Source organism: Aquarana catesbeiana, linkage group LG04 (genome assembly GCF_042186555.1).
Source record: "Aquarana catesbeiana isolate 2022-GZ linkage group LG04, ASM4218655v1, whole genome shotgun sequence".
In the NCBI taxonomy this organism is placed as follows: domain Eukaryota; kingdom Metazoa; phylum Chordata; class Amphibia; order Anura; family Ranidae; genus Aquarana; species Aquarana catesbeiana.
The window spans coordinates 678,306,553-678,322,447 of record NC_133327.1 but is presented as its reverse complement, the minus strand read 5'-3'; the positions used below and the strand labels follow the sequence as shown (position 1 = coordinate 678,322,447).

Genomic DNA, 15,895 nt, shown 5'->3' with positions numbered 1-15,895 from the left:
ATGGAGATGAGGATAGACATGACGGGTGTTATATGGAGATGAGGATAGAGATGATGAGTGTTATATGAAGATAAGGATAGAGATGATGGGTGTTATATGGAGATAAGGATAGAGATGATGGGTGTTATATGGAGATGAGGATAGAGATGACGGGTGTTATATGGAGATGAGGATAGAGATGACGGGTGTTATGTGGAGAAGAGGATAGAGATGACGGGTGTTATGTGGAGAAGAGGATAGAGATGACGGGTGTTATGTGGAGAAGAGGATAGAGATGATGGGTGTTATATGGAGATGAGGATAGACATGACGGGTGTTATATGGAGAAGAGGATAGAGATGATGGGTGTTATATGGAGAAGAGGATAGAGATGACGGGTGTTATGTGGAGAAGAGGATAGAGATGACGGATGTTATATGGAGATGAGGATAGACATGACGGGTGTTATATGGAGATGAGGATAGAGATGATGAGTGTTATATGAAGATAAGGATAGAGATGATGGGTGTTATATGGAGATAAGGATAGAGATGATGGGTGTTATGTGGAGAAGAGGATAGAGATGACGGGTGTTATATGGAGATGAGGATAGAGATGACGGGTGTTATATGGAGATGAGGATAGAGATGACGGGTGTTATGTGGAGAAGAGGATAGAGATGAGGGGTGTTATATGGAGATGAGGATAGACATGACGGGCATTATATGGAGAAGAGGATAGAGATGACGAGTGTTATGTGGAGATGAGGATAGAGATGACGGGTGTTATGTGGAGAAGAGGATAGAGATGACGGGTGTTATGTGAAGATGAGGATAGAGATGACGGGTGTTATGTGGAGAAGAGGATAGAGATGACGGGTGTTATGTGAAGAAGAGGATAGAGATGACGGGTGTTATATGGAGATGAGGATAGACATGACGGGTGTTATAGGGAGATGAGGATAGACATGACGGGTGTTATGTGGAGAAGAGGATAGAGATGATGGGTGTTATGTGGAGATGAGGATAGAGATGATGGGTTTTATGTGGAGAAGAGGATAGAGATGACGGGTATTATATGGAGAAGAGGATAGAGATGACGGGTGTTATATGGAGATGAGGATAGAGATGACGGGTGTTATATGGAGATGATGATAGAGATGACGGGTGTTATATGGAGATGAGGATAGAGATGATGGGTGTTATGTGGAGATGAGGATAGAGATGACCGGTGTTATATGGAGATGAGGATAGAGATGACGGGTGTTATATGGAGATGAGGATACAGATGACGGGTATTATGTGGTGATGAGGATAGAGATGACGGGTGTTATATGGAGATGAGGATAGAGATGACGGGTGTTATATGGAGATGAGGATACAGATGACGTGTATTATGTGGAGATGAGGATAGAAATGACGGGTGTTATGTGGAGATGAGGACAGAGATGACGGGTGTTATATGGAGATGAGGATAGAGATGATGGGTGTTATATGGAGATGAGGATAGAGATGACGGGTGTTATATGGAGATGAGGATACAGATGACGAGTGTTATGTGGAGATGAGGATAGAGATGACCGGTGTTATATGGAGATGAGGATAGAGATGACAGGTGTTATATGGAGATGAGGATAGAGATGACGGGTGTTATATGGAGATGAGGATAGAGATGACGGGTGTTATATGGAGATAAGGATAGAGATGATGGGTGTTATGTGGAGATGAGGATAGAGATGATGGGTGTTATATGGAGATGAGGATAGAGATGACGGGTGTTATATGGAGATGAGGATACAGATGACGGGTATTATGTGGAGATGAGGATAGAGATGACGGGTGTTATGTGGAGATGAGGATAGAGATGAGGAGTGTTGTATGGAGATGAGGATAGAGATAACGGGTGTTATATGGAGATGAGGATAGAGATGGGTGTTGTGTGGAGAAGAGGATAGAGATGACAGGTGTTATGTGGAGATGAGGATAGAGATGACGGGTGTTATGTAGAGATGAGGATAGAGATGACGGGTGTTATATGGAGATGAGGATAGAGATGACGGGTGTTATATGGAGATGAGGATAGAGATGACGGGTGTTATATGGAGATGAGGATACAGATGACGGGTATTATGTGGAGATGAGGATAGAGATGACGGGTATTATGTGGAGATGAGGATAGAGATGACGGGTGTTATGTGGAGATGAGGATAGAGATGAGGAGTGTTGTATGGAGATGAGGATAGAGATGACGGGTGTTATATGGAGATGAGGATAGAGATGGGTGTTGTGTGGAGAAGAGGATAGAGATGACGGGTGTTATGTGGAGATGAGGATAGAGATGACAGGTGTTATGTAGAGATGAGGATAGAGATGACGGGTGTTATATGGAGATGAGGATAGAGATGACGGGTGTTATATGGAGATGAGGATAGAGATGACGGGTGTTATATGGAGATGAGGATACAGATGACGGGTGTTATGTGGAGATGAGGATAGAGATGAGGGGTGTTATGTGGAGATGAGGATACAGATGACGGGTGTTATGTAGAGATGAGGATAGAGATGACGGGTGTTATATGGAGATGAGGATAGAGGTGACGGGTGTTATATGGAGATGAGGATAGAGATGACGGGTGTTATATGGAGATGAGGATAGAGATGACGGGTGTTGTGTGGAGATGAGGATAGAGATGATGGGTGTTATGTGAAGATGAGGATAGAGATGACGGGTGTTATATGGAGATGAGGATAGAGATGATGGGTGTTATGTGGAGATGAGGATAAAGATGACGGGTGTATCTAACGCTGTGTATCTGCCCCTCTCCCCCCAGTTGCCCCCCTCTCCCCCCCCCACTATGCCCGCCCCCCTGCTGCTCCTCCGCTCCGTCCTCCTCCGGGCTCTGGGTAGTCGGGCGGCCGCTCATCTGGGGAAGGGGCTCCGCTGGACCGGATCTCATGTCATCGTATTGCTGCAGCGTCTGTGGGACTATCTGACCTCTGAGAGCTTCCGACAGTCCGTGCTGGGCTGTGTGCTGTGCCTGCTGGACCTGGCCAAGAAGGTGGGTGTCCGGGCGAAGGGGGGGGGGGGGGGGCGAAGAGTCAGAAAGTGACCAGAGGGGGCAAAGAGTGAAATTGGAGGGGGGGGGGAGAGTGAAATGGGGGGCGGCAGAGAGTGAAATTGGAGGGGGGGGAGAGTGAAATGAGGGGACAGAGAGTGAAATTGGGGTGGGGGTGGGGGGCAGAGAGTGAAATGAGGGGACAGAGAGTGAAATAGGGGGGGGGGGGGGAGCAGAGAGTGAAATGAGGGGACAGAGAGTGAAACTGGGGGGGCGGGGTGGCAGAGAGTGAAATGAGGGGACAGATAGTGAAATTGGGGGGGGCAGAGAGTGAAATGAGGGGACAGAGAGTGAAACTGGGGGGGGGGGGCGGCAGAGAGTGAAATGAGGGGACATAGAGTGAAATTGGGGGGGCAGAGAGTGAAATGAGGGGACAGAGAGTGAAATTGGGGGGGGCAGAGAGTGAAATGAGGGGACAGAGAGTGAAATGGGGGGGGGTGAGAGTGAAATGAGAGGACAGAGAGTGAAATGGGGGGGGGGGGGTGAGAGTGAAATGAGGGGACAGAGAGTAAAATGGGGGGGGGGCAGAGAGGGAAATTAGGGGACAGAGAGTGGCCAGATGGGGACAGAGAGTGATTAGAAAGAAATAGATAGTGACCAGAGGGGACAGAGAGTGACCAGAGGGGACACAGAGTGAATAGAAAGGGACAGAAAGTGACCATAGGGACAGAGAATGCACACAGTTGGCAAGACGTGGCCAGAGGAGATGAAGAGTGACCAGAAGGGGACAGATTGACCAGAGGGGTACAGAGAGCGACCAAAGGAGACAAATGACCGGAGGGGAAAAGAGAGTGACCAGAAGGGGACAGAGATTGACCAGAGGGGGACAGAGAGTTACCAAAGGGGACAAAGGGTGGCCCGAGGGAGACAGAGAGTGACCATAAAGGGCAGAGAGTGACCATAAAGGGCAGAGAGTGACCAGAGGGGGCTGATAGTGACTAGAAGGTGACAGAGAGTGACCAGAAAGGAACAAAAAGTGACCAAAGGGGACAGAGAGTGACAAGAAGGGGCAGAAAATGTGCACAGGTAGCAAGACGTGGCTGGAGGAGATGAAGAGTGACCAGAAGGGGACAGAGAGTCACCAGGGGGGGGACAGAGAGTGACCAGAGAGGACAGATTGACCAGGGGAGACAGAAAGTGACCAAAGGAGACACGTGACCAGAGGGGAAAATAGAGTGACCAGAAGAGGATAGTGAGTGATCAGAGATAGAGTGACTAGATGGGATAGAGAGTGACCAGAGGAGACAGTGAGTGACCAGGGGTGGGATGAGGAGTAACTAGAGAGAGGACAGAGAGTGACCAGAAGGAAAAGAGAATGACCAGATGAGACAGAGTGACCAGAGGGGGGCAGTGAGCGATCAAAGGGAACAGAGAGTGACAAGCAGAGACATTGAGTGACCAGAGGGGGGCAGAGAGTGACTAAAGTAGATAGAAAGTGACCAGAGGAGACAGAAGGAGACCAGAGGGAGGGAAGTGAGTGATGAAGACAGAGATGTCTGTGTGTTGAAGTATGTAATCAGCATGTTCTGATCTTCTGCCCATCTCTTCCCAGGACTCTACGAGGACCCGCTCCTGATCTATGGTAGGCGGTCGGACAGATCATGTCTCAGAGTGTGATGAGGAAGCCACAGCAATTCACTGTCGGAACCCGACTCTCCATTCCTAAATGTCCTGATTTATCTACCTCTGGCCACTGTGTGGCCCCTATGGACAGACTCTCTAAGCCTCAGAACCTACATAACCGCATGATGCATTGCTCACCACCTCCGCAGGGGACCCTCCACTGTCGCAGCCCCCATACTGGTCCACCAGATGATGAGGAGTTTAACCATGGACCTCACAAATCTCTTTCACGCTCTATAAGAAAGATCGCTCTCTCCCGGGATGGGGAGCCCGCCCACAAAGAGGGGGCGATAAGAATGAGCCCCAGAGCTTCCCTTATAAGCTCACATGGGAACTTCAATAATAATAACAGCCGGGGACTCAGGCAGCTCATGCCGGACGCTATCAACCCGCCATGTGATTGGATCAGCAGCGTAAAGAGTAATAAATCCAGCCAGGCCAAGGTAAGGGGGTTCATGACTCACTGCGTTCTGCTATCTGAGCCACCTGCGGGACAACCACCCTGTCTCCACCAGAACTAACAGGGACTGCATGCTACTACCCCCACCACATCGCACACAATGCAATTCTTATTCTTCCATGTCCTATCACTGCAATAAGATGTTCTGTAGATGGTGTTCTTTATTCTCTTGTTATGTTTGGATTTTATTATAGACTTCTTATAGCAGAAGATGTTCACAACTCTTCTAATCCTATCCAAAAAAAAAGTGTTATCCTTTATAAGCAATAAGCAGAGGTTTGCAAATCATTCCTTGATTTCTCAGTTGTCAATTGTCCACCCAGAGCCACCTTTAGATACAACTGTCTATCCAGAGCCTCTGGTTTATAGACCAGATACATCCTAAATATAGAACCGTTTATCCAACTGTCCATCCAGAACCTCTGATTTATAGACCGGATACATCCCAAATATAGAGCCATTTATCCAACTGTCCATCCAGAGCCTCTGGTTTATAGACCAGATACATCCCAAATTTGGAGCCATTTATCCAACTGTCCATCCAGAACCTCTGGTTTATAGACCGGATACATCCCAAATATAGAGCAATTTATCCAACTGTCCATCCAGAACCTCCGGTTTATAGACCGGATACATCCCAAATATAGAGCCATTTATCCAACTGTCCATCCAGAGCCTCTGGTTTATACACCAGATGCATCCTAAATATAGAGCTATTTATCCAACTGTCCATCCAGAGCCTCTGGTTAATACACTAAATTCATCTTAAAAATAGAACCATGTATCCAAATGTCCAACCAGAGCCTTTGGTTTATACACCAAATTCATCCTAAATATAGAGAAATGTATCCAACTGTTCATCCAGAACCCCTGGTTTATAGACCGGATACATCCTAAATTTAGAGCCATTTATCCAACTGTCTATTCAGAGCCTCTGGTTTATAGTCCAGATGCATCCTAAATATAAAGAAATGTATCCAATTGTCCATCCAGAGCCTCTGGTTTATAGACTGGATACATCCTAAATATAGAGCCATTTATCCAACTGTCCATCCAGAGCCTCTGGTTTATAGACCAGATAAATCCAAACTATAGAGCAGGGGTCTTCAAACTATGGCCCTCCAGTTGTTCAGGAACTACAATTCCCATCATGCCTAGTCATGTCTGTGAATGTCAGTGTTTTACAATGCCTCGTGGAGGGCCGTAGTTTGAGGATCCCTGCTATAGAGCCATTTATCCAACTGTCCATCCAGAGCCTCTGGAACCCTGCTTGGTGCTTGTATTTTGTAATATGGAGAATGCAGCCATGGTAGTGAGACTACTCATAGCTTTTTAATGAACTGGGGGGGGGGGGGGATATGTAAAGGGAGATCATCCTGCTGATACACTGTATACAGATCAATGTGTGACTCAACAAATCTCTCCAATATACACTGCTATGGTGGGCGGATTGGGCTGTTAAACTCATCAGCGCCAGAAGCTGCAACATTGTTTCCACAAAGTAAAACCCTCGATAGATGTCCGGCTTCTCCGCTAGTCGGGGTGTCTGAAATAAGGACTGTCTGCATTGACCTTAGCAGCTCGTCTTGAAAGTTTCAAACACTGATAAAAGTGACTCCTGGGATCTGATTGGCTGTGAGTGACACACAAACAGATCTGATGATACCGGCCTTGTGACCTGCAGATGATCATAGTATGAAATCCACTGCCAGGAGAGCAGTAATCCGAAGGGGGGGGGGGGGGAGGGCTTAGCTAAGGAAAGTAATATGCAGGAAAGGGAGGCTATATCCTTTTTGCAGCCACTTCCTGCGTACATTTACCCCAGCAAGGATTGCATGACATTTTTCAGAGTGATTTATGACGATGGTGACAACAGTGGATCAGGTTGGAACAGCCACATGTAGCCTCCAATGAACAGGGTGACAACGCAGGAGCACAACTGAGAGACAGGGACAGTGTTGTCACCCAGAAACAGGAAGTGTCCTGCACAAGGACCTTCATGGCAGGATCACCAGGGATTGATTTAATGAAAGGTGCAGAATTAAAACGATTGAGAATGGCTTTTTGATGACATGAGATTTTACTGATTGGGTTTACATCTCCATTCGTTGAGACCCAATACAATGACATCCTGTGGCAAGTTGTACAGTATACGGTTTTACCAGGGAGCTGCGAAAGGCAGGCACCGGTAAAGGAAAAAACCATCCCCGGGTGGGAAATGTTTGTCCAGTTCTCCATTGTTCTCTTCCTAGGGGTATAGAGATGTTTTGGTTCCCAGTCTATGGGTAGACAACCTGCATCGGTACATATAAGGACCTCCTGGGTGTTTGGGGTCGGACATACAGCGAGGTTTAGAGAAGACATGTAAGAAGCGTGTTGTATGTTAAGCGTGGTGTTGTTGAAGAATGAGGACAGAAATCATTGGAGGGTGATAAGACTATTATGGGATGACCAAAACTCGCCCCACCAGCTTACAGTTTGTATAATGAAGGACAAGGAGCTAGCACTCTTCTGATAATGGCTAATTGAGGCTTGACCATGGGTTAAGACACAGGGGACTTTGGCTATAAGAGTTGACAATCTAGTGGAGCCGAACCTGTAATATATACCGAATATCCCGGAGCCTCAACATGGGCAGATCAGAGCGATCGCTAACCTGCTGTAATAATATAACTGGTGGGGTTCAACAATCACCAAATACATCGTATCTTTCCAGACAATCGGGAATATCGATACAATGTTCTTCCTGTCCGGCCCTGGCATCCCTTTACCTGAGCTATTAGGCCCAGGAGGCGGGAATGTCGGCCTGTGACCACTGTGATTGGCTGTTTAAAAATATAGATGAATAGGAGCCGCACACCAGAGTTCTCTTCCTTCTTTAATGAACCAACCATAATATACAGTAAGCGCTTCCAAGATGTCCCTGACAAACGATCACCTTGCCTTAATATATTTCGCGAAAAAATGACATTATCACAAGGCAAAGTGAAACGCGTTCAGTGAAATGTGTTAAGGCAAGGAGATCCTTCATCTCTTTCTTCTAGGGGAGTGGTCTCTAAACTGCGGCCCTTTGCTTGATTTTATCCAGTCCTTCGGGCATTATTCCCCCACCATCACCAACAGTGGGGCTTAGCTCTTGCCACTAACACTGACAATGGGACACTATTCTTCTCACTGACACCAATGATGGGGCACTATTCTTCTCACTGACACCTATGATGGGGCACTATTCCTTCCACTGACACCAATGATGGGACACTATTCTTCTCACTGACACCTATGATGGGGCACTATTCCTTCCACTGACACCAATGATGGGACACTATTCTTCTCACTGACACCTATGATGGGGCACTATTCCTCCCATGGACACCAATGATGGGGCACTATTCTTCTCACTGACACCTATGATGGGGCACTATTCCTTCCACTGACACCAATGATGGGACACTATTCTTCTCACTGACACAAATGATGAGGCACTATTCATTCCACTGACGCCAATGATGGGACACTATTCCTCTCACTGACACCAATGATGGGGCACTATTCCTCTCACTGACACCAATGATGGGGCACTATTCCTTCCGCTGACACCAATGATGGGACACTATTCTTCTCACTGACACAAATGATGGGGCACTATTCCTCCCACTGATACCAATGATGGGACACTATTCTTCTCACTGACACTAATGATGGGGCACTATTCCTCCCACTGATACCAATGATGGGACACTATTCTTCTCACTGACACTAATGATGGGGCACTATTCCTCCCACTGATACCAATGATGGGACACTATTCTTCTCACTGACACTAATGATGGGGCACTATTCCTCCCAATGAAACCAATGATTGGACACTATTCCTTCCACTGACACCACTGATGGGGCACTATTTCCCACTGATACAAATGATGGGGGACTATTACTCCCCCTAATACCAATTATGGGGCATTGTTTATTTCCACCAATGCCACAATATTTTCTTCCCCCACTGGCCACAGTCCAGTCCCCCTAAAGTTTTAAGGGCAGTTAAACTGGCCCTTAGTTCATAAAGTTTTGAGACCCCTGTTCTAAGGTATCTTTTCCTTCAAAGAGTTCTTTATTGAACCATCCATAATGTAGCTGCTTCCATGGTGTCCCTGCCCAAGCATCATCTTGACTTGACGCGTTTCACCAAAACAGCATGATCTCAGGGAAGGTGAAACGCATTTAGTAAAATGTGTTAAGGCACGGAGATCCTTGGGCAGGGACACCATGGAAGCAGCTGTATTATGAATGGTTCAATAAAGAACACTTTAAAGGAAGAGAGACCCTAGAAGGAAGAGATCAAGAATCACATTCGAAGCAAGGAACGCGTTTCATCCTCCCAGTGAACATGCTGTTTTGATGAAGTGCGTACACTCTAGGTGATACTTGGGCAGGGACGTCATGGAAGCAGCTATATTATGGATGGTTCAATAAAGTCCAATTAGAGATCTCTATATCTTTCAACAGCAAGAGGAGACATGATATTTTGAGCCAGCCCCCAAGGAGATTGCAAGGCTCAGGTCTGGAGCGGTGCTGTATGTGTGGAGGTTTGCACTGTGATTGGTTGATCAGAAATCTCAAACAGTGTTATTAGCTGGAGAGGGGGAGGTCTATGTAATCCAAATCCGGAGAGGAGCCGAGGGTGACAACGCTGTTCTGAGTCCTCCCAATGTACAATGTGTGTTGTCACCCTTGACCAGGAAGTATGGAATTTGTAGAACTACCAGGTAAAAATAAGGGGAAAAAAGCCTAAAAAAAATAAAGAAAATGAATGCAGCCACCACACCTAAGGATTGTTATGTTTCATTATATTACATTTTTGGTTTGGGGTTCAGATACGCTTTAATGCAGAAAAAGTAATGTGGTGTTAGTGAAGGAGTTTGATATTCACTTCCCTTAGGAGTGGTGGAGATATCATTTATTTTCTTTGTGCTCATAACTGGTGTGACACCATCAGGTGCAGAGCTCCCCATTGTGGGCGCACACATACAGCTGACTGCAAATCCACACAGGTGCTGGGAATAGATTGTTAGCCATCAACACAAGGTATCTGACAAAGCATTAGATCTCCTAAGCTTGCATCTTATTGGCTTGTCTGCTGGGGAATCTGTGTTCTGTGTTGTGATTGGACGCTGTGTGTTTTAGGATCTCTATTAGACATGTGATGTCAGTGATGGTAGGAGGCTCAGGATGGGGTTGCTGTCATATGTATGGGGGGGTTTGTGGTGAATAGGACATTGAGCACTGGGATGGAATCCTGCCAGAGTGTGACACCGCCGAGTGTCCCTGTGACATCCCACAGACAATGTCCCATTCATTACAGCAATCAGTGTGATCCGCTGTAGACACGTGTACACCACACCACTGCACCATTATACAGCACTGCACCATTATACAGCAGAGCACCATTATACACCACTGCTCCATTATACACCACGGCACCATTATACACCACTGCACCATTATACACCACTGCACCATTATACAGCAGAGCACCATTATACACCACTGCTCCATTATACACCACGGCACCATTATACACCACTGCACCATTATACACCACTGCACCATTATACAGCAGAGCACCATTATACACCACTGCTCCATTATACACCACTGCACCATTATACACCACTGCACCATTATACACCACTGCTCCATTATACACCACGGCACCATTATACACCACTGCACCATTATACACCACTGCACCATTATACAGCAGAGCACCATTATACACCACTCCACCATTATACACCACTGCTCCATTATACACCACTGCACCATTATACACCACTGCACCATTATACACCACTGCACCATTATACACCACGGCACCATTATACACCACTGCACCATTATACAGCAGAGCACCATTATACACCACGGCACCATTATACACCACAGCACCATTATACACCACTGCACCATTATACACCACTGCACCATTATACAGCAGAGCACCATTATACACCACTGCTCCATTATACACCACTGCACCATTATACACCACGGCACCATTATACACCACTGCACCATTATACACCACTGCACCATTAAACACCACTCCACCATTATACACCACTCCACCATTATACACCACTACATCATTATACACCACTGCACCATTATACAGCAGGGCACCATTATACACCACTGCACCATTATACACCATTCTACCATTATACAGCGCTGCACCATTATACGGCACTGCATTATTATACAGCACTCACAGACGTGGCTTCTCTTAAAGTGGAACTTCAAAACGTCTTCTTTAGTTTTAAGAATGAAGAGAAATCAGTGGAGACTCAGACATGAATATAATCTGACACAGGTTCCAACCCTTCTCTATATATATAGAAAAACTAAAGATAGGATTATGTCTGGAGTTCCACTTTAAATCTCCTACCCCAGTCCCTCCCTTATACTCTTACTCTGGATTTCTCTCTCTCCTCCTATTATTCCGACCATCTATTTCTTCATCTGTCTGTTTCTCTACTAACCCCCCCCCCCCTCCATACACACACTTATTATCTCTCTATCTATTTCTTTCCCCATCTCTTCTCTCTATCTATTCTTCTCTCTCTTTTCTTTTTCCTATATCCCTCTTTCTCTCACGTTCTCTCTCCCTCCCGCTCCTTCTTTTTGTTTCTCTTGCTCTTTCTCTTTTTCTTTCTCTCTTCCCCTCTCTCTCCTTCTTTTCTCTTTATCAATGCTTCTTTCTATTTTGTTTTCCCTCTCTCCCTCTTTTTCTTTCTTTCTTTCTCCTCTTTTTTACCTCTCCTTTTCTTTTTCTCTCTCTCTTCCTCTTTCTTTCTTTCTTTCTTTCTTTCTTTCTTTCTTTCTTTCTTTCTTTCTTTCTTTCTTTCTTTCTTTCTTTCTCTCTCATCCCCCCTCCTCTTTTTCTCTACCTTTCTTTTTCTTTCTCTCTCTCTCCTCTGTCATTCTCTCCTTCTTACTCTCCCCCTCCCTCTTTTTCTATCTTCCTTCGTCTCCTCTCTCTCATCTCTTCTCTTCCCCCCTTCTCTTCTCTTCTCTTCTCTTCTCTTCTCTTCTCTTCTCTTCTCTTCCCTCTCTCCTCTCTCTCTCTCTCTCTCTCTCTCTCTCTCTCTCTCCCTTCTCCCTCTTTCTCTATCTTCATTTCCTTCTCTTTCCCCATTAATTCCCCGGCACATTTTGGAGGGGAAAGGGTTAATGGGTGACCATATCCCGCGGCCAGGAATGGGTTGGGCAGTCCTGGCGGGAGGCCATGGCAGAGATGAGGTCATGGGGAAAGCTGACACAGTCTGTAGGATGGAGGAGGAATCTCCTTCCTGATCCCCATTCCCAGACTGACGTTCCCCGGGGTGCTCCTATTCTGGGCCTGGATGGCTTCTGTCTTCAGTACAAAGCCGAAGGAATCCCCCCCCCCCCCTGAGATCCCCCCCATACCTGTCCCTGGAATGTTTCCCCCTTCCCTATCCTCCTGTACCTGAGACCCCCCATACCTCTCCCTGGAATATATCCCCCTCCCCCCTCCTCCTGTTCCTGAGATCCCCCCTATACCTCTCCCTGGAATATATCCCCCTCCTCCTGTCCCTGAGATCCCCCCATACCTGTCCCTGGAATATATCACGCTTCCCTCTCCTCCTATAACTGAGACCCCCTCCCCAATACATCTTGGATGTCAGCAGCCCCAGCCAATTCAGAGCCGTCACTCAAGTGATCCTCTATAGTATTTCCCTAAACTCTTCCACTGGGTTATGTAGGAAGGTGATAAGAGGAGCTGGGCCAGCACAGGCAGTAATCAAATTCCATAGCAAGGTCAATAAAAAATATTTTATGGAGAGAATAACACTGTAAGTAAGCAATTACAATACTACATTTTTCTGTGCAGTTGTTTAAGTTGCTGACAGGGCCTCTTTATCCATTATTAATGCGTCACTCCACCCAGAACTGGTATTTCAGTGTTGGTGGAAGCTGGTGAGGCCAACCACCCAACAAAACTGCAATCCAGAGTACGAGGGACTCCAAATCTTCCTGCCATATTTTTATTGTATATTGTACATATAACAGGAGGAATACTACCTATTGCAGCATAAGAAGTGAGACTCCAGTGTAGCCGGTACTGGTGCCTGGGAGAATAGTTGGATGATGACAACGGGTGACTCTGCCCACCAGATTCCACCTATGACTGAAATATCACTTTTGGGTGGAGGGTAACCCCTCCCGGGCCCTTATAATTATTATTATTATCTATTTATTTTGTGATCATTGTGAGATTGCTCACACTGCGATGTGAGAAACAGATATTATATTGTTATAATTAATAAATATCAATAATCAATAAAATTTTATTTGCATTTCACCAATTGCTGGCGTCTCCTTCCTATAGCTGCAAACCGCACACATACCTCCCAACAGTCCCGGATTCTGCGGGACAGCCCCGGATTCTGACAAATGTCCCACAGTCCCGCTCAGCTAAGCATTGTCCCGCATCTAGGGGCAGCGCCAGGTGGGTGCTTGGGTGTGCTAAAGCACCCTCAAAAATTGTTTAAGCACCCCCAAAATTTACACACTTGAATTTCCACCCTTTACCGTCCATGACATTTAATCAGGAACGTCACATGACCATGCCTGCACCAATCCCCACCCTCCATAGGTGATCCATCACATCCTCATTCTTAAACTGGAGCACACAGGTCCTAACCGCCATATTAAAAGTGGCCCTTTCATGAGAATTCATACTTCACAAGAATCACTAGGACACGGCCAACTCTCTCAGGTGACCTAAATCCTAGGCAAAGATCACATGGTCGTTGGCTATCAGGTGCCTTGTTGGTGTTTCCAGGGCCAGGACCAGGGGTGGGCAGGAGGGGCAGCTGCCCCGGGCACTGTAGTATCATGTTAGGTGGAGCGGGGCACCGCAAGGATATTGAGAGGGGAGAGGATTTGTGTTGGGAGGAGGAATTTGAGGGGCAGCAGGGGGTAAGAATTATTCTAAGAGGGGAAATTTGGGTGGGTGCGCTAGGAGTTATGATTCAGGGGGAATTGTGCTGGGAGGGGGATGGGAGAAGTGGATTAGTACAAGGACGGTCCATTTGGGGGGTTTGTGCTTGAAGAGGTGATATGGTAGAAGAGGGAGGGTATTTGTGGTAGTAGGGATTATTGAATGGTGTTCATGCTAGGAGGGGGATTTGGAGTAGGGGGGGAGAGAATGTGTACTTGGAGGGGTTGAGGATTTGTACTAGGAGGGGTGATTTGTTTTCGGGGGGTGGATTTGTACTGGGAGGTGGGGGAATTTATACATAGTTACATAGTAGGTGAGGAAGAAAAACAAAAGTCCAACCTATGTGTGTGTGATTATATGTCAGTATTACATTGTATATCCCTGTATGTTGCGATCGTTCAGGTGCTTATCTAATATCTAAACTATCGATGCCCCCCCCCCCCCGCTGAGACCACCGCCTGTGGAAGGGATTTCCACATCCTTGCCACTCTTACAGTAAAGAACCCTCTACGTAGTTTGTGGTTAAACCTCTTTTCTTCTCATTTTAATGAGTGAACACGTTTTTTATTAAACTCCCTTCCACAAAAAAGTTTTCTCCCTATTGTGGGGTCACCAGTCCGGTATTTATAATTTGAAGTCATATCCCCTCTCAAGCGTCTCTTCTCCAGAGAGAATAAGTTCAGTGCTCGCAAACTTTCCTCATAACTAAGATCCTCCAGACCCTTTATTAGCTTTGTTGCCCTTCTTTGTACTCGCTCCATTTCCAGTACATCCTTCCTGAGGACTGGTGCCCAGAACTGGACAGCATACTCCAGGTGCGGCCGGACCAGAGTCTTGTAGAGCGGGAGAATTATCGTTTTATCTCTGGAGTTGATCCCCCTTTTTAATGCCAATATTCTTAGTTTGCTTTATTAGCAGCAGCTTGGCATTGCATGTCATTGCTGAGCCTATCATCTACTAGGACCCCCAGGTCCTTTTCCATCCTAGATTCCCCCAGAGGTTCTCCCCCCAGTGTATAGATTGCATTCATATTTTCACCACCCAAATGCATTATTTTACATTTTTCTACATTGAACCTCATTTGCCATGTAGTCGCCCACCCCATTAATTTGTTTAGATCTTTTTGCAAGGTTTCCACATCCTGCGGAGAAGTTATTGCCCTGCTTAGCTTAGTATCGTCTGCAAATACAGAGATTGAACTGTTTATCCCATCCTCCAGGTCGTTTATGAATAAATTAAATAGGATTGGTCCCAGCACAGAACCCTGGGGAACCCCACTACCCACCCCTGACCATTCTGAGTACTCCCCATTTATCACCACCCTCTGAACACGCCCTTGTAGCCAGTTTTCAATCCATGTACTCACCCTATGGTCGATAACAATGGACCTTATTTTGTACAGTAAACGTTTATGGGGAACTGTGTCAAATTCTTTTGTAAAATCCAGATACACCACGTCTACGGGCCTTCCTTTATCTAGATGGCAACTCACCTCCTCATAGAAGGTTAATAGATTGGTTTGGCAAGAACGATTCTTCATGAATCCATGCTGATTACTGCTAATGATTCCGTTCTCATTACTAAAATCTTGTATATAGTCCCTTATCATCCCCTCCAAGAGTTTACATACTATTGATGTTAGGCTAACTGGTCTGTAATTCCAAGGGATGTATTTTGGGCCCTTTTGGGGGGC

General features: G+C 46.2%; 1 protein-coding gene across 6 annotated transcripts in view; it reads left to right on the top strand.

Moving 5' to 3' along the window:
• The first annotated feature begins 4,550 nt into the window (after positions 1–4,550).
• Positions 4,551–15,895, top strand: part of LOC141141040 (uncharacterized) — a 100,899-nt gene continuing 89,554 nt past the window's right edge. For all 6 annotated transcript variants that reach the window (XM_073628706.1, XM_073628704.1, XM_073628707.1 and 3 more), the window contains exon 1: positions 4,551–5,160. In XM_073628706.1, coding sequence (XP_073484807.1) covers positions 4,696–5,160 — 465 coding nt within the window. In that variant the 5' untranslated portion in view covers positions 4,551–4,695. The remainder of the gene's footprint in view (positions 5,161–15,895) is intronic.